Genomic DNA, 26,042 nt, shown 5'->3' with positions numbered 1-26,042 from the left:
TCAAAAGATCACGTAAAAACATTTTCACAAAAAAACATAGTTTATTGAGGGACGGCTTCATGGAACTGGAGGAATTATGAATAATTTCAATCCTAATATTTGAGCATGCATGCTCCAAATCTGCAAGAAAGTAGAATATTTGCCTCTCAAATTATATGTGATTTTTTTTTTCTCTCTAATGGAATACAGCTTTGAATTTCTGTTTACCATCTTCCTAATATTTAAGAGACATCGGACTTCCAAGTAAGAGCAATACACCTCGCTATCACCAAGGCTAATTTAACAAATTTTAATTGGGAATCTGATAAATCTAATTTAGGAATTCTCAAAATTCTCCATCAAAAATAGCTCAGGATTCAATGGAAAAACAACACCTGTAACCTGTTGCAAAAAATTGCTAATAGAAATCCAAAAAGGTTTAACTATTAAACAACACCAAGTAGAATGAAGAAAAGTTCCAATTTCTTCACCTCGTCTAAAACATTGATCTGATGTATCCGATTTCCATCTATTCAATTTTTGAGGTGTAAGGTATAATTGATGTAAAAAAAAAAATTATATTGAAATAATCTATATCTTACATTATTTGTATTAGTCATTGTATTCTTGCATAAATTTTACCAAATTTGGTGATGCATTGATATATTTAAATCATGTTCCCATCTTTCCTTAGGCCTAAATAAACCTAGTTTAGTCATTTTTTTCCTGTAATTTCATGTATACCAATGAAATAAATTTATTAACAATTCCATCATTAACCAATTGTTCTAAATCAGTACAATTCATTAATATCATTCCTGGTCCTAATTTATCTCTCAAATATGCTCTCAATTAAAATAACAAAAAAGAGTATTATGCGGAATATTATATTTAGTTCTCAATTGATCAAATGACATCAATTGACCACTCTCATAACAATCCCCTATTTTACAAATTCCTTTACAATACCATATATTTAAAAAATGATTATCTTTCAAAAAAGTTATAAAAGGATTGACTAATGGCATTTTTGGTGACAGAGAGCCTCCGTTATTTTCTGAATTAATCTTATTCCAAATATTAATCAAATGTTTCAGAAATGAAGCATCCCTGTCAGCAGTCATCAATCTTGGTTCCCATTTATAAAAAATTTCTTCACCTATATCTTCTCCAATTTTATTCAACTCAATACCTACCCACACTGGTTTGATATTTCCAAATTTTTTCTTTGGCTTGGCTTCGCGGACGAAGATTTATGGAGGGGGTAAAAAAGTCCACGTCAGCTGCAGGCTCGTTTGTGGCTGACCAGTCCGATGCGGGACAGGCAGACACGATTGCAGCGGTTGCAAGGGAAAATTGGTTGGTTGGGGTTGGGTGTTGGGTTTTTCCTCCTTTGCCTTTTGTCAGTGAGGTGGGCTCTGCGGTCTTCTTCAAAGGAGGCTGCTGCCCGCCAAACTGTGAGGCGCCAAGATGCACGGTTTGAGGCGTTATCAGCCCACTGGCGGTGGTCAATGTGGCAGGCACCAAGAGATTTCTTTAGGCAGTCCTTGTACCTTTTCTTTGGTGCACCTCTGTCACGGTGGCCAGTGGAGAGCTCGCCATATAATACGATCTTGGGAAGGCGATGGTCCTCCATTCTGGAGACGTGACCCATCCAGCGCAGCTGGATCTTCAGCAGCGTGGACTCGATGCTGTCGACCTCTGCCATCTCGAGTACCTCGACGTTAGGGGTGTGAGCGCTCCAATGGATGTTGAGGATGGAGCGGAGACAACGCTGGTGGAAGCGTTCTAGGAGCCGTAGGTGGTGCCGGTAGAGGACCCATGATTCGGAGCCGAACAGGAGTGTGGGTATGACAACGGCTCTGTATACGCTTATCTTTGTGAGGTTTTTCAGTTGGTTGTTTTTCCAGACTCTTTTGTGTAGTCTTCCAAAGGCGCTATTTGCCTTGGCGAGTCTGTTGTCTATCTCATTGTCGATCCTTGCATCTGATGAAATGGTGCAGCCGAGATAGGTAAACTGGTTGACCGTTTTGAGTTTTGTGTGCCCGATGGAGATGTGGGGGGGCTGGTAGTCATGGTGGGGAGCTGGCTGATGGAGGACCTCAGTTTTCTTCAGGCTGACTTCCAGGCCAAACATTTTGGCAGTTTCCGCAAAGCAGGACGTCAAGCGCTGAAGAGCTGGCTCTGAATGGGCAACTAAAGCGGCATCATCTGCAAAGAGTAGTTCACGGACAAGTTTCTCTTGTGTCTTGGTGTGAGCTTGCAGGCGCCTCAGATTGAAGAGACTGCCATCCGTGCGGTACCGGATGTAAACAGCGTCTTCATTGTTGGGGTCTTTCATGGCTTGGTTCAGCATCATGCTGAAGAAGATTGAAAAGAGGGTTGGTGCGAGAACACAGCCTTGCTTCACGCCATTGTTAATGGAGAAGGGTTCAGAGAGCTCATTGCTGTATCTGACCCGACCTTGTTGGTTTTCGTGCAGTTGGATAATCATGTTGAGGAACTTTGGGGGACATCCGATGCGCTCTAGTATTTGCCAAAGCCCTTTCCTGCTCACGGTGTCGAAGGCTTTGGTGAGGTCAACAAAGGTGATGTAGAGTCCTTTGTTTTGTTCTCTGCACTTTTCTTGGAGCTGTCTGAGGGCAAAGACCATGTCAGTGGTTCCTCTGTTTGCGCGAAAGCCGCACTGTGATTCTGGGAGAATATTCTCAGCGACACTAGGTATTATTCTATTTAGTAGAATCCTAGCGAAAATAAAGAAGCAAGAAACCTAAATTTTGCTGCATTGTAATAATTCTTAAAATTAGGAAGTTGTAATCCACCCAGCTCATACCTACATGTTCCATTGATACTCTTGCCATTTTTCTTTTCCAAAGAAATTTCCTAACTTGTTTATTTAATTCCTGAAAAAATTTTTGAGGAACAAAAGTTTGAAACAGATATTGAATTTTTGGACAAAATATTAATTTTAATACAGTTAACTCTTCCAAGTAAAGTGATAGGTAAATTAACCCATCTCTTCAAATCATGGTTTATTTTCTTAAGTAACAGAAGATAATTCAATTTGTATACATTTTTCAAATTGTTATCTATACGTATCACTAAATACTTAATCCCATCATTAGGCCATCTAAATTGAATATCCCTTTGACATTGTGTAGAGTCACCTTGTACTAATTCCATAACTTCACTTTTATTCCAATTAATTTTATAACCAGAAACTCTTCCATATTGTATCAATTGATCATAAAGTCTAGGTAGCAACAACTGTGGTTGGGTCAAATATACTAAAACATCATCCGCAAGGAAACTAATCTTGTGTTCAATTTGATTTAACCATAAAACCCTTTAATTGCTTTTCTGTACGAATCATTTATGCAAGAGGCTCTGTAGCCAATACAAACAAAGCTGGCGATAAAGGGCATCCTTGCCTGCTTAATCGAGTTAAATTAAATGATTGCAATATCTGCCCATTAGTTATTACTTTAGCTTTAGGATTTTTATAAAGTGCTTTAATCCAATTTGTAAAATTAGATCCAAAGCTAAATTTACCCAAAACTTTAAATAAAGTATCTCATTCTAATCCCATTCAAAAGCCTTTTCTGCATCTAATGCTACTATTGCACTTAAATTTCCTAATTTTTGTGGAAAATGAATTATACTTAATAATCTTGCTGCATTTTCAGAAGATTGCCCATTTTTATAAAACCAGTTTGATCTGTATTACCTTCAATATAATTTTATAATCAACATTCAACAACAAAGTAGGTCTATATGAAGTTGATTTTAATGGATCTCTTTCTTTTTTAGGAATAACCATAATTATATCTGTTGAAAAAGTCTGTGGAAGAATGATCAAGTCTTTAACCTCTTTATAGAATTTCACAGGAAAACTATCTTCTCTTGGTGATTTATTATTCTGTAAACAACTAAGTGCTTCTTCAACTTCATGTTCAGTAAATGGTCTATCAAGCACCTCCGTATTTAATTCAATTTATCTAGGTAGAATTATTTGTGACAAATAATTATTTATGCTAATATCATTATGTAATGATTCCGAAGTATATAATTTTTCATAAAATTCCCTAAAAGTTTCATTTATTTCCTGAGTTTTAAAGGCCACTTTGGTAGTGGGGTCGGTACAGTTATAGCTCGAGGTTGAAAGAAGATTCACGCACCAAGGGAGTGTAATCAATGCTGGCTTTATTGGGCTGTAGCTCTGCCTTTTATAGGCAGCCGGCCCTGCCACGATCAGGGCATGGCTTGAGCGAGCCCAGCTCCTGATAGGCTTCCCCAAATATGTGGTCCTGGATTGAACCTCCTGTGATCCGCTGGCGGTGATTGGTCAATTCGACCGCTATCCCTGCAGTCTATGGGAGTGGGCATCTCATCCCACGTGCTGTCGACCTAATTGCTGTGTTTGATGGCTGTTTGCTATGTTGGCCCGCAGAGCGGCCGGGGCTGCTAGACGACCACCTCTCAGAACCAGCGATCGGGATACTGTCTTTTTGACAGCTGACCCTATGTTGTGGGGTTGGGTGAGTAACTGGCTGGTCAGTGTCCAAGTGGGCTGGTTTCAGCTGGTTGAGCATGAATGTCTCCACCCTGCTGTCAATGCCCAACATCCAGGTGGAACCATTTTTCCTGACAATGCGGTATGGCCCTTCATAAGGCCGTTGAAGTGGTAGTCTGTAAGCCCCATGTCAGATAAATACGTAGTGACAGTCTGTAAAGTTCTTTGGGATAAAGATGGTGGCTTGCCAGTGAGCTCTGGGCTTAACTGGAGCTAGTGAGCCCAGGCGCTTGTGTAGTCGAGTCAATATGGCCACCGGGAGCTCCTCCAGGTTCTCGAAAGCCGCCATGAATTTACCCTGGATGACTAGGGGCACAGCATAGACCAATTTGGCAGAGGCTGCCTCAAGATCCTCTTTCGGTGCAGTGCAGATGCCAAGCAGGACCCAAGGGAGTTTATTGGCCCAGTTTGGTCCGGTGAGTCGGCCATCAGAGTTGTCTTCAGGTACCACCAGCCCATTGGCCTATGGGTGGTATGCTGTGGTGTGGTGGAGTTGAGAGTCACCAGGGCATTAGCTAAGGTGGTCCACAGGCTGGAAGTGAATTGGCCCCCCAGCCAGATGTTAAGTGTTTGGGGACCCTGAAACATGCCTGTGTACATTTCTCCGTATAGACACTGCCTGTGGCCATCTAGTCATCCAGTCAACCATGGTCAACAAACAACATGCACCTCTGGATATCGGTAGGGGCCCCACAATGTCTATGTGCGTGGGTTGTGTGGATTTGAAGGGCTGTGGAGAGGGTTTAATGTGGGTCTAAACCTTGGATGCCTGGCACTGAGTATATGTTTTGGCCCACTGCATGACCTCTTTATAGAGCTGTGCCAGACATACCTGATGGCTACCATTCTAACTGTAGTCCTGATAGCGGGGTGAGCCAAATTGTGGACCGAATTGAAAACTTGCCTCCTCCATGTGACTGGAATGATGGGGTGCAGTTTATCTGTGAGGTGTTGCAGAGCAGTGTGCGATCTGGATGTCCTCTTGTTGCAGGCCGGTAAGGGCTGTATGGTATGCTGGTACGTCAGGGTCTGCCTGCTGTGCATCTGCCAGGGCTGCATAGTCGATACCCGGGGCAGGGGGGGGGGGGGGGGCGGAGTCTTGCACTGCTAGGATAGCTGGATGGGATAGGGCATCAGCTACCACATTGGACTTGTCAGCGATATGTTCATTGTCGAAAATTCAGATATGTAGGACAGGTGCCGCTGTTGCCTGGCTGACCACGGGTCTGACACCTTGCTGAAAGCAAAGGTAAGTAGTTTGTGGTCTGTGTAAAGTTTGAACTTCCTGCCCTCCAGGAAGTAACGGAAATGCCGAATTGCCAGGTATAATGCTAACAACTCCCTTTCAAAGGCCCTGTACTTGAGTTCTGGTGGCCTGAGATGTTTACTGAAAAAGGCCAGCGGCTGCTACTGTCCGTTAAACAGTTGCTCAAGTACACCCCCCAACCGCTGTGATAGAGGCATCTACCGTGAGGGTGGTTGGGGCATCTGCCCTTGGATGCACAAGGAAGGTGGCTATGGCTAGGGCATCTTTGGATGTTTGGAAAGCCTCAATTGCCTCCTGTGACCATTGAAGGTCTTTACTGGACCCTGCCATGAGAGGAAATAGGGCTCATGATGTGGGCCGCTGCAGCTACGAAGTGATGATTAAAAAGTGACCATTCCTGTAAACTCTTGCAGTCCCTTCACAGTCAATGGTCTGGGGAAGGAACAAATAGCATCCACTTTGGTGGGTTATGTGCTGGCCCCATGTTGGTCAATGCGATGGCCCAGGAAGGCACTTGGCCTGATTGATGGTTAAACCAAACTCACTTAACCTGGAGAACAATAGTCTTAAGTGAGCAGCGTGCTCGATGCGGGTGTGGCTGGGGCTGGCTATTAAAATGTCATCACGATAGATGAAGGCAAATTGCAGATCCCGGCCCACTGCGCCAATCAATCTCTGGAAAGTCTGAGCTGCACTTTTCAGCCTGAATGGCATGTGGAGGAATTTAAACAATCCAAAGGAGCTTATGCTGACAGTTTTGGGAATGATAACCCCTGATGAGGTCCACCTTAGAGAATAACCATTCCCCTTGCAGATTAGCAGTGAAGTCCTAGATATGGGATACGGGATATCTGTCCGGCGTGGTGGCCTCGAGGTATAATGGGTTATAGCTCTAGGTTGAAAGAAGACTCACACACCAAGGGAGTGTAATCGACACTGGCTTTATTGGGCTGCAGCTCTGCCTTTTATAGACAGCCGGCTGTGTCACCACCCGGACGTGGCTTGAGCGAGGCCAGCTGCTGATTGGCTGTCCCGGATGTGCGAGCCCGGATTGGACCCCCTGCGATCCACTGGCAGTGATTGGTCAATTCAACTGCTATCCCTGCGGCCTATGGGAGCGGGTGTCTCATTGCACATGCTGTCTACCTGATCATTGTGTTCGACGGCTATTTGCTGTCTTCAGACCTAACTAATGTCTTTGAAGACCTCTCTAACAAAGAATCTAAACAATAATTAAAATCACCCCCTTTTAAAACATTCTCATATGCATCAGCTAAATTTATAAAAGTACCCTGTATAAATTTTTCATCATCTAAATTAGGTGCATAAATATTCAAAAAAGTCCACATTTCAGAAAATGCCTGACAATTCATTATATATCTACCTGCAGTGTCCGTAACAACATTCTGAACTTTAATTGGCAATTTTTTCCTAATTAAAATTGCTACTCCTCTAGCTTTAGAATTAAATGAAGAAAAATTACTTGACCTACCCAATCTCTTTTCAATTTTGAGTTTCTTCTAAAAAAGCTATATCCACCCCTAGTTTTTTTTTTATATAAGGTAATAACTTTTTTCTTTTTATTTTCCCATTAATCCCATTAATATAAAAAACTAACATTTTAAATAGCTTTATTCATTTTTCCTTATTTTTAATTCCCTTTTCATCTCTCCCAGGAAGAATTCCCCTACAATAATACGATCTCGAGCGTTGCCTCCTGCAATCCAAAAAAAATCTAGAAGATTAAATAAAGAATTATAAAAAAACCCTAAATATAACACATGTATTTACTACTAAAAAAAAAACAAAAATCCCTACCCAACAAGTGCCATAGAATACAGCACTATCTCCCTCTACAGGTCATGGTAATACCTCAAAAACACACGTAAACAGTAGCGATATTAACAAACAAAAGTTTACCAATTGAAATTTTGGATGTAATGACTAATAAACAGAGGAGGTATGTGATGATAAATTGTAAAATATATTTTGAATATTGGACTTTGAATATATATGCACCAAATGTAGATGATGGAAAATTTAATCAAGATGTTTTTATGGAGTTAGCTAATGCAAAAAGGAAAATAATAATGGGAGGAGACTTCAATTTTACCTTTGATTCCAAGTTGGATAGATCAGGAGGAATAAGGTGACAAAGGATGTGAAAAATTTCATGAATGAAATGAAACTTGTTGATAGTTGGAGGACGAGTCATCCCAATATTAGAGATTATTAATTTTATTCTTATAGGCATAAGACATATTCCCATATATAGATATGTTTTTAATTGCCTCTCAACTACAGACAAGAATTCATAGTATTGAATATCAAGCAAGAATATTGTCTGAACATTCACCTTTATTTATGTCAGTTTTACTGGAGGAGGAGCAAAATATAGGTTATAGATTGAGGTTTAAAGAAGCATTGATGAAAAGGAAAGATTTTTGTGACTTTATAAGGCAATAGATAAATTTTTTTTTGGACCTGAATGAACATTGTGTAACTAATAGGTTTGTGGTATGGGTTTCTTGGAAGGCTTATTTAAGAGCCCCACGCGTACAACAGAATAACGCACAGCCACTACAGTTAAGCAAGCGCATTACCAGAGCGCATAGCCTCCAACAACGTCCCAGTCCTCCAGCTACAGGTCAGACACCAGCAATTAGGAAAAGCGCGTGAATAAGAGCCCGCACTTTTTATGGCACCCGACACCCGAGGCTGGAAAGTGACATCACTACTGCATCCCAGAGGCTCAGTGTGAAGCATGCAGTGGGAACTAAAAGCTGTGGTTAAGCACAATAAAGGTACTGATTCCTGACTCTACTGACTCCAGTGTCATTTATTGCCACTTGTGTAAGGTCGTGTCGTAAGATAGGCCTCTACAGAGGACAAATAATAAGTTGTATGGCTACGGTTAAAAAAAGAATATATGTCTGAAGTTAATTCTTTGGAAAAGGAAATAAAAAAGATGGAAAAAGAATCGCAAAATCGAGGGAATGATGAACAAAGGAAAATTTTGGATTTAAAGAAACTGAAGCTTAATACAATACAAAAATATAGAGTAGAGAGGGATACAAGATAAACCCGACAAAAATATTATGAAATGGGAGATAGAGCACAAAGTTTTAGCGTGGTAATTGAAGACTGAACAAGTATTGAGAACAATAGTAGCTGTAAAAGAAGATTCAGGTCATCTTACTTATAAAACACAAGTTATTAATGTGTTTATGAAATTTTATAAGAACTTATATAAATTGAAATCTTTGAAGGATGGGGATAAAATAGACGAATATTTGTCCAAAATTACTTTACCACAGTTAAGCATAGAAGAGCAGACAGAATTAACAGTTACAGAATTATGCTATATTGATGTCTTTACTAAACAATAAGGCTCCAGGGGAGGATGGTTTCTCTCCGGAGTTTTATAAAGAATTTAAAGAGTTATTAATTCTGATATTTGTGGGATTGTTAGATCAAATAGAAGATCTTTGGGACTTAATAATTAATCCATCAGACAGGATTTGTTAAAAAGAGACATTTAGAAGACAATGTGGCCTGATTATTTAGTATTATACATGCAGCACAAACCTTTATAAATTGGATCAAGGCATTATATAATAATCTTAAAGTGAAAGTAGTAACTAATGGACAAATGTATGATCCATTTTTATTTGGTGAGATCTAGTAGACAAGGTTGTCCCTTATTCCCAGCTTTGTTTATTTTAGCTATACGGCCACTGTGAGGTAATTAGGAGTGATTTAGAAATGAGTGGGTTTAAGGTCAGTCATGAGGAGTACAAAATTAGTCTATTTGCAGATGTTTTGATATACCTGACAGAACCAGAGAATTCCTTATGCAAATTACATTTAAATTTGGAAGAATATTGTAAGATTTCAGGTTATAAAGTAAATTGGGATAAAAGTGAAGTTATGACCTTTACACAAGGAGATTATACACTTTGCCAAAGAAATACTTAATTTAAATGGCCAAAAGAGGTGATTAAATATTTAGGGATCCGGATAGACAATAATTAAATAATTTATACAAACTGAATTATTTACCATTGCTTAAAAAAGTCAAAGGCTTTTAAAGAATGAATCACCTTGCATTAGTAGGTAGGGTATGGTATTAAGATGCATATTTTTCTGCAGGTACAGTATCACTTTACCAATATTGCTACCAAAAAAGTTCTTCTCCTCCCCCCTCCCCCCAGAATTAAATAAATATATACGAAGATTTATTTGGAAAGATAAAATGTCAAGAGTATAGAAAGATTAACATGGAAATATGAATTGGGAGGTTTGCAACTTTAAGAATAATTGTCAAGTGGCTCAATTGAGATTTCTTACTCTTTATTTGAGGGATCAGGAAAAGTGGCATGGGTCAAAATAGAGATGGATAAAATAGGAGAGAAATTAGCAGAAAAATTTATATGTGTTACAAGATCAACCAGCAACCACAAAGAAGGCATATCACACAGGGGTAAAGATGAACAATTACTTTATTAACAAAATTTCACCTTCAAACTTTAATTCAATATCCCCCCCCCCCCCCTTTTATAAGAATACCCACTGGTTAATATACAAATTTCTATAACAGTGTAAAACTCATACATTCCAGAAAAAAACACACTTTGGCCATAAAACCATTGGCAGAGCTGATAAGAAAAGAACCTATGATAAAGCGAATAAAAGTAAAAGAGGAAGAATTTTAAATTAGCTTATTTGCAGATGATATAGTATATTTAACAGACCCAGATAAATCAATAAAAGGGTTATATACAAAATTGAAAGAAAATGGGGCGATATCAGGATATTGATAAAAATGAAGTGCTGACAAAGAACAAAGTCAATTATACAAAATCACAAGCAATGCGTATCAGGATGGATAATAATTTAAATCATTTGTATAAATTAAATTACCAACAGTTAATAATGAAATACAGGAAGACTTAGAGAAGTGGAAAGCTCTACCACTAACTCTAATAGGGGAGAGTAAAGTGCTTGAAGATGAATGTATTTCCACGGATACAATATCTGTTCCAAACGTTTCCGATTCCCTTGATGGGAATTTTTAATGAAATTAAATCAATTAATAAGAAAGTTTCTATGGAAGGGTAAAAAATCAAGAGTGGCTTTGGAAAAATTAACAAGTGGGATTGCATCTACCAAATTTCTAAAACTATCAGATTTTTATCAGACAGGAGATAAACTGGCTTGGCTAAGATAGAATTATATAAATTAGGAGAAAAGGTCCCTGAACATTTATTCTATAAATAGGATGAGAAACTGATGCAACATAACAATCTACCAATACTACATCATATACTAAAAATATGGAAGAGAATACATCTGGGGCGAAAGATGATAAATTATCAAATACCAAAAATGTTACTAACGTAAAGCCCATTAATTCCTTTTACAATAGACATTTTTTAAGGAATGGGCAAGAAAAGGAATTAAACAATATTTTCATACTATCAGTTGAAAACTTATTTAAAAGAAAAGTTGGGAACTAGTCTGAGATGACCTGAGTGTAGCTGCTATGAAACTTAATTACAGACACTGTGATTAGTAAAAAAAAAATCACAAACATGTAGAGCAAATTGCAATACAAGGAAAATGATGAAGCAATATATAAACCCAAACAAGGTTGGGGGAAAAGATTTAAATGTACAAATAAAGAATAAAACATGGAAGGAACTATGTGCAGGTACCATGATTAATACAATAAATTCTTGGCTACATAGATTATATGTTACACCTCAAAAATTAAAATAATGGAAGCCAACAATATTGGACAAATCTTCTGTTCTAAACAAGAAATTGGAACAACAGTACATGTAATTTGGGCATGTACAAAAGTAAAAAAATTTTGGGAGGATTTAAACCTAATATTAAATAGAATTACAAAAAATAGGATACTAAAAGATGCAAAAAGTCTTTGTTAAACAACATAAAAGATAAAGAATTAGGTCTAAAATTAGACAGGGTTCAAAAATGGTTTATTATGATTGCGCTTTGCAGCAACAAAAGGGTGCATAATGATAACTTGGAAAATGGAAGCAACCTTAAAAATACAACAATGGTACATCGAAATGAACAAGTAATCCATTAGAAAAAACTACATACAATCTAAAAGACAAATATATGCTCTATTTTAACAAATTTGGGAACCACCCATAGAGTATATTAGAAACCGACAGTTTCAGACCTCCATCTCTTGCGATAAGATACAAGTATGAAAAAAAATAAATATAAAATATTGGAAGACACGGTTTATTTTTCTTATCTCTTGTTTCTTTCTTTCATTTCTTGCTTTAAATTATAAGGGGTGGGGGGAGAGGGTAAAATGAAAATGTCGCTGAGTTTATTTTAATGCTGAATATTTGTATATATTGTTATTGACGTGGTTCACGGTGAAGTACTAAATAAAAGTTAATTGAAAACTTTGCAGTATGTGCGATCTTTCACCTGAAATGTTAAAAATCTAATAGCTTGGTAGGAAGGTGGAGAATGATTAGGGGCTGGGGGTTGAATTAAAGCAGCTCGCCCAGAAGTGGCCTCTTAGTCAATTACCCAGCGGTGCCAACCAGCCCTACCAGAGTGTGACTAACTACCTCCAGGCACTGTGGGCAAGCTGCTTTAATTCAACCCCACTCCCCAATCCTCCACCTTCTCACCACCAAACTATTAGATTTTTAACGACCAATTCATTGGAGGGACATTTAAAAATCTAATAGTTTGATGAGAAAGTGGAGAATTGTGGGTGGGGAACGGGGTTGAACTCTGCCCATAATGCTGGTTAACAGCGTAACAAGGAAGAGTTTAGGAGCTCCCCACCCCTCACCATGATGAGCAGAAGACCACCTTGGCTGAAGCTCTGGTTTAAGGTAATTGGCATCAGAATCTCAAAGGGCTGTTAAGGATTTTATTTACCTCACAATTCACTGTGATCCACACTCCACTGCCTGAAAAAATGGGGTTCTTAGAGAACATTTCAAAGCAAATAGGCTGAGTTTGTGTGTCCCAAGGGCATGTGGGTGGTGGTGGCAGGTTGTGGGGGGGGGGGGGTGAAGAGACTGGAGGAGGGTGACAACCTATCTTCATTCCCTGAACTTCATTGCTGTCTTGGCCTGTGTTTACCACGAAGACGGGTAAAGTCATTGCCTTCTAATGTAAACTGCAGTCACCTTGCTGTTTCCCAAGAACCTCTCACATCTCGGTGGTGTCCCGAGTTAACATGCTTAATAAAAATAACCTTGTTCTTGCAAATTTCGCAACTGAACAGAAATGTATCTGCATTTTCAGTGTGGTATTTATGATTTAATGAATCTGAATCGATTGAAAAGCTTTTAATCGTGTTGTCAAGGCTTGAGCAAAAGCAGACCCTTGACAGGGTGTTCTCTTTTAATCGATGTAATTAGAGGAAAGGCAAGGCCAGGGAACTGTGTGGAAATAGAAATATACATTTAATAATAGATTATATAAAAGTAGATTACATCTTAGAAATTTGCAGATGCTTGACTTTTACCTAGCTGTTTTTCATCTCCAATTATATCTCTCAACACGAGCCTGAAGGCTCAGGGGATAAAATGCTAATGTGACCAGACCAGTTACACAGGTGGTCATCAGTGTCAGAACCCAGTGTCAGAGGTCGCAGCCGGCTTCAACGCACCCCACTACCAGCCCAACCCCTCCCATCTTCTTTCGCCCCTCTCCACTGAGCTATTGCCACCTGGCCTATCAATTCTATCCTGCCATTGCAGAGCACAGCATATACATTCGCACCATTGAGTAATACCTGGGGGGCTCGGACAAGGTCAGGGGGAGCTTACTAAAACTCAGCCTAGGAGCCCGAGTGGTAGTTAATCCGCCACTGCTTGAGCCTTTCATCAAAATGTGAGCAAAATATAGGCAGGTGTCCAAACAAAATAGTGGTGAGGAGGGGGAGCAGGGGAAGGAGCACAGGTCCACAGACCGGAGGTAATAGGTGGATAAGGGAGGAATGGCATACCAGCAAACAGAAACAGGGGAAGGGAGGGTTGTCTCTGTGTTTGGAGAGGGAAGGGATGGAGAGCTCATGGAAAGGGGATTAGAGGGAGAATGGAGAGTGGTCTAGCTGAAACTGGAGAAGTCTATGTTAATGCCATCCGGTTGGAGTGCGTCCAGATAGAATGTTAGGCGTTGGTTTTGCAGTGCATGAGGGCATGAACAGACATGTTGGCATGAGAGTAAAGTGCAGGATTGAGATGATTTGCTTCTGAGTGATTCCTGTCATTGATGCAAACAGAGTGGAGGTGTTCAGCAAAGGGATCTCCCAGCCTGTCACCAGTCTCTCTGATGTTGACTTCTTCTTTCTGTTGGACACTTCCTGTTCTCCCTCTCTTCCCCATCCTTGTCTTCTTTCCTCCAGTTCTCTTCCCCTTCCCTCTTCATTCACAAAGCCACTCCCCCTTCCCCCTGTTTGCTTATGTGGCCTCCCTCCCTTATCCAGCTGTTATCTCATGCCCCTCCTCAGCACCCATCATTTTATTTGGGCACCTGCCTACATTTTGCTCATACCTTGATGAAGGGTTCAATGTTAGTTATGTATCTTTACCTTTACTAGATAAAGTACACTGTTTGACCTGCTGAGTTTCTCCAGCGTTGTGTTTTTACTTCAATCACAGTGTCTGCGGACTTTCATGTTTTACTTTGGATCCTTTATTTATGTTACTAAGCTGTTCTTCGGGAACATAGGAAATAGGAGCAGTAGGCTATCTGGCTTGTCGAGCTTGAGCTAATCATGGCTGTTCTGGCTTGTAATCAGCTTCATTTACCTGCCTTTTCTCCATGACCTTTAATTCTCTTACATCTAACTGTGTCTTGTATATCTATGGCAACCATACTGCACTGCTGCAGCTGCTCTGAAGTCCTGCTATCTTGACATTACGCCAACAAACCTATACAGGTTTAAGTGCCCTGGAGAATAAAGCTGATGGAATTTGTTTTAACGCCAGCATATCTATGGAGGTCCATTCCCAGTGCCTATGTGTGGCAGCCCCGAAGAACACAGGAGATTGTGGACTCTAGGGGAGCGGCAGACTGACTCAGCATCCGAGCAGGAGAACACTACCCTACTGAGAAGGAGAAAAGTGGGAGAGGACCTACAGATTGGATCATAGCAGTTGGCTAGCGCAGGGATTTGTGGTTAAAACACACTCACCAGGCTGCAGGCTGCCTGCTGAGACTGGGTCTTGAGAACTCAGTATCAGGACCAGGATTTGAGAAGGTGCCAATGGCGATCAGGGCTCCCAAAGTACCTTGGGCATTAACAGCTTCAGTTCAGAACCAGGGGCAGAGGAAGGTAGCTTGGATACTGGAGCTTGGGTTCACCGCTGGGGCAAACAGGAGGCTATGGAGGCAAAGGGAGTGTAGGAGGCAGGGACATCGGAGGAGGAGCTGGGATGCACAAACACTCAATGTCTCTGAAGGGACTCTCTTTTGCTTCTCTTCCTCTTCTTGATAAGCTGCTAGATTAGTTGCAATAAAGGATGTTGAACAGAGTAGGTACCTGCAGGACTGAGAATAATTGGATCCTTTATTTGACTTAGCTACCCTTCAGGTACATAGGAAATAGGAGTAGTAAAGGTCATCTGATTTGTCGAGCTTGTGCTATTCAGTAAGATCATGGTTGTTCTGGCATGTGTTCAACTTCACCTACCTGCCTTTTCTCCATGACTCTTAATTCTCCTACAATGCAAAATTCCATCTAACTGTGTCTTTAATATACTCAATGAGGCAAACCCTGAAGCCCACCTATGTTAGACTTCTTCATGAAACTTGTGTGCACTAATATCTACTGGATTTTGTAGTAATTTTGTTCGTATCATAAGCGAGGCTAATGATGAAGACAACCTAAATTCTAGCATGGCAACAGGTGGATAAGCATAGCGTTTAGTGCAGCGCTGTTACAGCGCTAGCGACCCAGCTTCAAATCTGACACTGTACGGAGTTTTTATGTTCTCCAGTGTCTGTGAGGGTTTCCTCCGGGTGCTCTGGTTTCCTCCCATGCATGAAAACACACCAGGATGTAGGTCAATTGGGTGTAATAGGGCAACACAGATTCGAAGGCCAAAAGGGCATGCTACCATGCTTGCATGTATGTTTATATATATCAAAACAATCTCATTAAATTTGTGGAAAACCTCTCATCTTACCTAGACTGACCTTTTTCTGACTCCAGTTGCAAGTCATTGCAGTTCAGTTCATTGTCTCTGAGTTAACATATTAAATTACTTCTTCCATCCTCATTGTATGTTTAATATTTGACCTTGTCTGTGCTGTTTATGTCCTAAGAATTAATTTTCTTAAATGCCATTTGTCCAACACATTCATTGTCTTAGCATCTCAGCCTTGTAATCTCCCTTTCTCCTTCTTTTACTGTTGTTTCATACTTTACTATTTACCAATGTGTTCAGCATTTTAGTGTTTATATTTTGATATATATTAAATACATGTTTATACACAGTGAGCACTAATGGCAGAAGTACCAAATATATTTAAATAATTTGTTATTGCTTTATTGTAACAGTGTTATTAAACTAATACTGACTTTTTCTGTTTGCAGCAATTCACCTATCCCAGTTTCGTCAAGGGTATGTTACATTAAATATCACGATCCCGTGAGTGTTGGTGTGGCCCAGCATCTAACAAACGTGGTTTTTATAGACAGAGGCCTGATTGTTGTACCCTTTAATGAAGGTAGGTACTTAAGGCTTTGTTGCAAGTTCATCAGCTCTTTGATCTACTTTAATTGCATATCTTTTTAGCTGAGAGAAAGTTTCCTGGAAGTGGACAGTGGTCTTTATTGCATTTAACACAGACTATTCTGCTGTCAGGGATAACAGGTAAATCAGGAAGTATTAAAAGGTAGATTTTTAATGAAACTAAATATTGTATCAGAAGAATACTTCAAAGATTCACAGCGGGGAAACAAAACTCTTATTACGTGTGATTGAGTGCATACATCCAAAGTCCACATCCACATCTCTTTCTCCAGCAAAATTCATTTGTCTTATGATGTTTCAAATCCAGGAGATTTGGGATGTGTTGTAACCTGTTGTTGTTGTAGTAGTAGTAATTCATATGTCATTGCACTCATTTATTTTTGGCAAAGATAGTATAATCTACCCCTGTACCCATTTTCATTAAAAAAAAATAGGCAAGACATTTCACATACTTGTTTTAATATTTATAGTTTATGACTTTTTGTGCCTTTCATTACTAATATTGTAGAATGTACCTTCAACCCTTTTTAAGGAATTAATCTGCATTTCGTTCTGGTACTTATTTTTGTTGAAATCCAGTTAGCCTACTAAATTTAGTCCCGACAAAACATTAAAACAGGGATGTACCTTAATTGAGCTGTGTCAAGCTGCTCAAGGTTTAGCAAAAGATTTGTGAGCAGACCTATATTTCTTAAACAGTAAAATTGCCAAAGCTGATTAAAATAAAATAGCCTTCACATAAAATTACACGTTTTCCCTTTATATGTTTTCTTTCTAAAATGTTTTTTATATATATATAAATATATATATACTAATATAAATTAAAATGAGGTAGTTGTGTATCTCCTGTACTTGAACAAAATGAATAAAATATCAATTTTTATTTTCAATATGCCCAATTCTTTTCCTCCCCCAAAATCAGTTTGTTAAACAAGCAGGAAAGTGAGATTGCAAATGCATGAATCCAGCACAAAACTGACAAATACACATTCATTAATTTTGTTGTTGTAAACCATAAATGGTTTTGGACTAAATCTATAAATTGTATGTTCTATTTTGTTTTATGACAGATATAAATATTTTTTAGGGTTGTTAGTTGACATTGGGCTCTTGAAAGTGCTTGCCAATACTCGCAGTGAGGAAGCTGTAGTTGAATGGTGGGACTTGAGAAATTTAGACCTGATTTATGGCACATCATGGAGCCCAGAAAGAAGTTGTGTAAATTCACATATTAAAAAAAAGCTAGAATAGTTCGCCAGCATTAAAGGAATATGTGGTGTAAATCAAGTTTTATACTTTAACATTATTTAAAATGAGTGTATTTCCACACTAAATTACAAATAATGCTGTTACCTGGCTGCCAAAGGTAATAATGTAAGCAGGTATTTGCAGGTGTCAAGGTTGCCAAGGAATTTTTAATTTCCCTGCTGAAGTTAAATTAATTAACGTTATTTACTTGCTTCATCATGGCATCTTCCCGAAAAACTTAAATGTCCATCATAGACAGTTTGACTAGAAAACCTAAGGGAGAAATTATAATGCTGGACTTTTTGTTCACATCATAATTATCTTTAGATTTCACCAGTAGAGAAAATATTTTAAAGGAGCGGTTTTGAAATTCTATCAAATTAATTTTCATCTAATTACCTATTATCGATGCAGATGCTGTTCTGTTCATGTTATTGTGCAGACTACAAAGATCATATGGCTGATAAAAATATACTTCGGAGCTTATTTGGAACTAACATTAAATGAACTTTTGCAGAGATACAATTCTTTTATATTTCTTCAAAATTACATTTTTAACACTTGAAAATTAATATTTTTGTCGATGACTTTTTGAGGCATTCAATATTAATGGAGTTTGGCATCTTGTAGGAATAAATGGATTTTTGTGATCTGTACAAATCCACAAAAATGTAGTAAGTCATCTGAACCATTTTTAATTGGTTCTACTTATTTATGTTGGCATACGTTACAATTTTAAAAGGTGGTTCAGAATTAAGGAGTTTTGAACAATAAAAAGCTGCATTTTCCTTCATATAAGCCAAACCAGTGGCTGGTTCTTTTCTTGCAGGTATATAATGTTGTCCGGTAATTTGAAATGCATTCTGATTAACTTAAGATTTTTCTCTATTAACCATATTGAATGGTAGATGGAATCCCAGTGCCGATATTAATTTGGTTTTGTATGTTTTCTCTGTGATGTGTGTGCATTAGTAGATGACTAGACTGGCGAAGGCAGACCTGTTCACTTGCCTACTGTAGGCATTGTTTGCCATGCCACTAATGCTGCCAACCAAGCAAAGCCTTCACGGGGGGAATAATGACTGGAGACTGCCCGCCGACCTCTTCCAAGATGGATGCCCTGTCTTTTTTTTTTCATTTGTCCCTTGTATGCGTCTTCTCTTTAGGCATTTTAAACTTTTTCTGTTTCTGTACTGTGTTTGTAAATGTTCTCTAACTAAAATGCTGTTTAATGAATCCGTTCTGGTGTGCAGCATGTGTGTATGCTTATGTGCGTGCATGACGTATGTATGTTTATAATGGAAATCAATTTTATTTTAGATGTAGAATTAATTATAAGATTTTAGTTTTAAAATGACAAGATAAATGTATATTAGTGTTATTTAACATTTTGCCAAAACATGTTTTAAACTGTAAGATTTTGTTTTCCACAAAATTACTTGTGAACTTAATATGTGGCCTCGAAATTTCCAGCTGATTTGAGACATTTCACTTGTTGGTTCCACAATATTTACTGTAAATGCTACAGCAAAACCCCTTATCCTGTATGAGAAAATGATAGCTATATGGTTATTTGTATATATTAGTAAGTAAAATAATGTAACTAAGTTTTATGGACAATATTAAATGCTGGCTATAGCAAAAAAAATGTCTTATACCACATACCGTATATTTCGGCGTATAAATCGAGCCTCTATCCTCAAAGATCCCCCCCACCACCTAGGCTATGGCCTCTTCACTCTGCTATCATCGGGGTAAAGGTACAGGAGCCTAAAGACGAGCACTCAGCGACACAAGGACAGCTTCTTCCCCGCTGCCATCAGATTCCTGAATGATCATTGAACCAAAGACACTGCCTTACTTATTGTTATTTTTTATATCGTAATGTCATAAGATGGTTGTAATATGTATATTTGCTCTCTGGTGCTGCTGCAAAGCACAGAATTTCATGACTTGTTCATGACAATAAATCCTGATTCTGATCTTGAAACCCTCAAAAATCTCTCAAAAAATGGAGGTCGACTTAAACACTAGATATACTTTTGAGATTTTAAATTCAACTAAAAATAAAAACCACTCGATGCCAATTTGGCATACAAGTCAACCCTTGAAAAAGCCCCCCAAAACCAACTATAACAAATTTTCATTCAAATTTTTATTGGAAAAAAAAGACATTTAGAATCCTTCAATATCACCATCATCATCTGAGCCAAAGATGGTGGCAAGCACATCCATACTCTCACTTCAGCTTTGTCATTAGTGTCCCACAGTGAATCATTTTCTGTTCCATCCATTGCACAAGAGCCACCTCACTTTTTTAACGATTTTATTGCAGTCTCTATTTTCATTTTGTCCCATGCTTTGAGCACCAAGTCCCACAGTACATCAAGTGATGCAGCCTGCCTTTCCCCACCTTTTGTGAATGATTTTTCTGCACTCATCATCCAAATATTCCATTCTTAATGCATACAGTCTTTGACTGGCTTGTTCAAGCAGACATTGAGAGGTTGCAATATAGACATCAAACCACCGGGGATAACCGCCATGTAAGTATTATTTAGTGCTAATCTACTTTTCATGTTCTCAGTTAAGTGACTATGAAACATATCCCAGACCAGTAAACTCCCGTTCCTTGCATAAACCACCTGGTCACCTGTTCCACACATTGTCCATTCATAGTTTTACCCCATTTTCATACGTCCATCATTTTTCATGAATTTTCATAAAATTCTGCAGGGAATTTATATTTTAGGTTTAATTTTGCGTTAGAAGATTACCATGGGTCTTAACCTTGCCCCGTTGGCCATGCACAATAATATCACAGTAAACCTGGTCCTTTCATGGCTTGTACTACTGTTTGCAGTTTTAACCCCTTTCCATTCCACTGTTCTATTGCCAATCATGTCGAAATTCATGGGGGTTTCGGCCACGTTTCCAATATTTGCCAATGCAGATTGGTGTTTCTGCCAGTTACATATGATAAACTGGTGAAAATTTGCAACTTTATAATCAATATCTTTCTGAACAATTTTTGTCTTTTTTTTATAATACCAGATTTTTCCTGTTTATGAAATAGTTGCACCAGTCTACTGTAGCTTCAAAATTTTTACTGTGTTCTGGGTGTGACTTTGCCCACTTCAGTGCAAATGCTCTTATTTTATTTCGGGTGATTAGGTAGCAATCTTGCCTCTGTTCACATACCCATTCTGCAACGTGATTTTCCAGCTGTGGCCAACAAGTGATCCCTCTTCTCATTGAACATTGTCTTTTTGGTATTTTTCTTAAAGTCTTTTCTTTCTCCAATCTCATATACATCATATTTTCTTGCAGGCACAGTTGTTGGTTTTCTTGGCCATTTCTATCACTTTTAATTTAAAACTCACTTCATACTTTCATCGTTTTGCTGGAGCATCCCATGATGACAGCCACCTTCAGCCAACGCCCAACAGCTCAGTCATCATGGTATTTTGGGGGTCAACTTATATGCCAGCCAATGCCCAAGTCATCGTTATTTATGCCTGATAGATAATGAAACCATTAAAATGAATGAGACTGAAAAAGGTGTGGGGGGGGGGGGGGTGGTGGGGGTGGGTGGAGGGTTCGACTTGTATGCCAAAATATACGGAATCCATTTCCAAACTGGTAGAATTCAGTTTTGTTTAATGATTGAAAATCTTCAGTGCTATAATAAGTGATTTATTCTTTTACTGCAGAGTATGAATTGAGTTTAAAAACGTGAACTTGATTTCCTGCTTGTGTTTAATGCCTTCACAGAAATGCTGGCTGTGCTTTCAGTTCATTCAAAAACTTATCTTTTTTTTTAAGTTAATTATTTTCATTATTCCTATTATGATCATATCAGTGCCAAATGGAACACTAATTTGGACTAGGAAAGTGCAATGTACTATGTGATCTTTATTTCCAAAATAATACTTTCTGCATGTGGTTCCAGGTATTTTTACATATGTAAAATCTAGCTGCTCGGTGATATCCTTTATAAAGTAAGAATTAATGTTTCTCAATATGACACATTGTCTGGAAGAATTTGTCCTAATGAACTGAACCTGTGTCTTTTTATTACAATCTAAGTTTCGGCATTTTTTCCAAAGTGTACGCAGTAATTTGTACTGAGGTGCAATTTCTTGGGTGCCATCAGTTCTTTGGTGTATTACTCAATACTTTTATCTATGTATGTGATGTGACAATAAGAGCAAGCTGGTTAATGAAAACAAAGCATTGGAAATGTTCAATGGGCCAGGCAGCTTCTGTTAAGAGAGAAACAAAGTTAATATTTTGCAAAAACCATCACTTGTCTGTACTACTGTGGAGAATAATTTTGTCCAGTTTGATCTCAATTTTATCCTTACTCAGAACCCATCCATATGATTTTAAACACAGTTCATGGATTAATGACGCAGTATGGAAGTTAACCCTTAGTCCAGCCATTCTCAACCTTTTCTACCTACAGCCCCCAAGATGTAAAGTCGGTTTTTGCTTTTTTGCCAGTACTTCTCTCTTACTGACTACAAAATATTTTTAAAAAATAATGTGATGTGAGGTGAAAAGAAAACAAGGCTTTAACTTAATCATGCTTTTACCCCCGCCCCCGGGGGATGGGCATGTTGTCCCTGTGGAGAATGGCTGCTAGACCTCAGATTAATGTAATAAATATACATTTATCACGTAATAGCCCTACCAGATTTATATGGAGCTGAACAGCAGGTCCTCACTTAATGTTGTTGATAAGCTTTTAGAAAGTGTTACTTAAAGTGAAACGATGTTAAACGAAACCGCGGTAAAATACATTTACATTTTTTCCACATCCATGTTAAAATGACATGGCAGTGAACGAAGCAACATTATTCAAGGACTTACTGTACTTGACTTCTTTTACTGATTTAGAAAATAGTTGTTAGGTTGAAATGGTATTAAAAACTATGCTTTGAGCATTGACAATTTAAATGTTAGACTGAAACTTGTACTTTAAAATCTGAAATATTTAACTTAAGTGATAACTATGAAAAAGGATTTTTGGAGTCGGTCCTTTAAAACCTGCTGGAGGCTCATGAAGAGGCAATGTCATTAACTTGGACATTGTTTACCAATTTATCCTGACGTTGCTGCTCAAGAGTCCTTCCAGTAACCGTAGAAACATGGAGAATTTGACCTGTCTAAGAATAGATGAAAAAGAGATGTGATGTATTCTCTTTAATCCAGCTTTAATGTCAGATTTGCCCATTGAATTCCAACCACAAGAGAATTTTTTGGGAAGGACCAAATAACTGGAAAACTATGATATTTCTCCGAATTGTATTGGGTTTTGGTTGTTGGGTGGAAGTGAAATCTTGAGATTGTTTCAAAAATTTACCTCTCGCTTCTTCATAAAGCTTTCTGTTTTTATTCAGAACCATGGAGCAGAAGCTTTACAGTACTTTTTATTGTAAAAAGCAGGATCAGGATACTCAATAGATGAGAGGGCCAGGTGGAGGAAAAGCCAACAAATGAGCATAATCTGATTCCAATCTGGCATTAATAAATACATTTCAATTTTTCTATGCCTGGTGAAATTTGTGTTGATTTTTTCCCACTTTGGAAAGGTAGAATGCTTTGTTATCATTATTTAGATTGAGTTCTTGCAGTGCATTAGAGTCCAGTTTAAAATTCAGTTCTGCCATGTCAGGCTCTCAGACATTGGGAGATCTGGCAGTGACAAGGAGTTGGGAGAAGGCACCCGTAAAGGTGGTTTTACAGCTTTCTTTGTGAGCCAGGGAACTGGGATACTTTTAGTCCTTGAGGAAGCCTTCAGCCTCTCAACCACTTGAGGGAATTCACAGTTGCCTGAGATTCTTTTCCCGTATTATAACCGACATTTCCTTCTCAGCTCACTGAACCAATAGCTTCTCTGGCCAGTTGGAATAGCTGTCAGTTGTGACATCTTGCAGATTGATTCCCTCTGGTCACATATATTTGGTTAGTTGTCAGAAGTAGATCTTAAATTATTGCAGTTAAATGCTCCTGTTAAATTTCTACATACCCTCCTGAAAGTTCTGCAGCTTCCAGAATAGATTGCAAATAATGTTGTCAGCATTTTTCTAATGGACTTTAATAAAAAAAAGGTAGGATATTAATGAATTAGTTGAAATGTTGAAGCTTGGAACCAAAATTAAATTCAATAATAATAAAATTCTTTAGGTTCAATAAATATATGTAGCTAATCATTTTACTGCAGCAGTTCTCTTTACAAGAAATGTAGGTGGTTATATTTTTCATGCTTTGGGCTTAACAAAATATTTAGCTGATAACAAGCGCGCTTCCAATTTTGCTACCAATTCAGTGCCATTTCTCCTCTTAATCCTTTGCTGCTTCTGTTGACTTCTTATGCTTATTGCTTCTCTCTTTCAAATACACTAAATCTTTTTCTCCTTCTACACTTTTGTTTTTGTTCTTTGTCTCGTGCATATTCTTAAATGGCATTCTCCCACTTGCTTGATTCCTCTTTCTCATTTTCCTTAATCTCATCTTATTCTTAGTCTCCTAATTAGTGACAATTCTATGTCTATTTGAGCAGTTGAGTAAGTAACAGACTTAGCTACTTTTCTGACCCAGAAGTTTGTAGAATTGAAGGTGCATGATTGGGACAGCAGCTTTATTTTTTGCAGCATTTCTGTTGAATATAATTAATTAGTTTAAAATAAATAATTACTCTGTTTGTGAAATTTATTTGTTTAGCTCATTAAGTCACATTTAATTTTTATTTTGTCTGTTAAGACAAATAAAACCAAAGTTTTGCATAATCTATGAATTTACCTGATGTTTGCTTTGTTTCAGAAGTTCCAGATTTAGAAGTAGCTCCCAATGAACTGAGACTTAGTTAAGATGATTTCTTGTACCATTTTCATATTGGGAGTTGTTGAGCAGTTACTTTGCTAATTCCAGCTATGTATACCATAGGATCGGGATGAAAGAAATTCTACCCTTTTAATTGTGCCTGATTAGAGAAGCTAGGAAAACATTTTTTAAAAAGCCGCACTTCAGTCACTTAAGGGCTGCATGCATCTGAGAATGGGATTAGTCCATCCCATTTTGCTATCGCAGTAACTGATATCCAGTTAACTGAGAATTCATTTGTCCTGATACATGCTATTCTGACACATTTATCGGGTAAACAAATAACAAATTTTAGAACTGCAACTTTATAACTATGATATTCAGGGAAAAATTAGTTACATGAAACATTTGTAATCTCATAACAATTATGGTTTCTTGCTGTGAGTGTTTAACTGGTTTTTATTTTTTTAAAAAATCAGCTCTCGGATTTTGGCTATGTGTCATTTTATTGGGGACTAAAAAAAGAATTTTAAAAAATGTTCTTCTTTTCTGTATCTGATGTTCTGTGTGCTAGTAGTGATGCAGCCAACATGAACGGTTGTCGTGTGTAACACAACTTTCGAACACTGAGAGTGATCGCCTGGGGAAAACGTCCATGCTTGATATCGTATGGTACATGACCAATAAGTTTCAAGTACAGGTGACCATAGCTCAAAGTGTTAAATTATTGTCTACATTTTTAATTATTAAAACAATTTTCCTGTAATATATGGTTGCATACAGTTTTGCACTTAATTTTATTACAGAGTAGGTTAAAAGACATCTTTATGTTTGTATGTATTTGGAAGGAACTAGAAGTGAGCTCTCAGATTAGACAATCTGTGTGATTGAGATGGGGAGCAAAAAAAAACACAATTTTTATTGGATTCCATTATCCTAAGTAATTGTCTTGTTTCTTTCACAGGTAAAATCCCAGATGAATCCAAAGCTTTGCCTCTTTTGGCTCCTGCCACTCCTGTTGCAGGATTGATTTCTGGTGCAGGGTTGCTCCCAGTACCTACTTCAAATCCACTTGCCTCTGTGAGTAACACTTTGATGCTTAAACATCTTTTTGTACTTGTGTTGCAGTTCAAAGGAAGGATAGCAAATGACAGCTACATTTGAAAATTAACATAGATGCTGTTTGATTTTGTAACACATAAGTTAAGCTTGATAAAGGAAGGAGGTAGCTGGTGATGTTGTTGGTAGTTACCTATGGGCACAAAGGAACTGGAAGCCAGTGGCTGCTTATGCTTATCTGTAAGATCTTTCCAAAGGGTGTAGGAAGGAGCAATCCATCCAAAGTTCCCTCAAGAGAACACTTTTCCTCCTGCCT

General features: G+C 38.2%; 1 protein-coding gene across 6 annotated transcripts in view; it reads left to right on the top strand.

The window, feature by feature from the left end:
* LOC138763992 (splicing regulatory glutamine/lysine-rich protein 1-like) overlaps positions 1 to 26,042 on the top strand; it is a 151,681-nt gene that overhangs the window by 19,674 nt on the left and 105,965 nt on the right. For 4 of the 6 annotated variants that reach the window (XM_069939134.1, XM_069939153.1, XM_069939145.1 and 1 more), the window contains exons 2-3: positions 16,432 to 16,565; positions 25,632 to 25,747. In XM_069939134.1, coding sequence (XP_069795235.1) covers positions 16,432 to 16,565; positions 25,632 to 25,747 — 250 coding nt within the window. Of the gene's footprint in view, positions 1 to 16,431; positions 16,566 to 25,241; positions 25,368 to 25,631; positions 25,748 to 26,042 lie in introns of those variants that run through there. The other 2 variants (XM_069939163.1, XM_069939157.1) reach the window with 2 other exon arrangements.

Source organism: Narcine bancroftii, chromosome 1, assembly GCF_036971445.1.
Source record: "Narcine bancroftii isolate sNarBan1 chromosome 1, sNarBan1.hap1, whole genome shotgun sequence".
Classification (NCBI taxonomy): domain Eukaryota; kingdom Metazoa; phylum Chordata; class Chondrichthyes; order Torpediniformes; family Narcinidae; genus Narcine; species Narcine bancroftii.
Note: the sequence above shows the minus strand (reverse complement) of the source record. Positions and strands in the feature narration are given on the sequence as shown.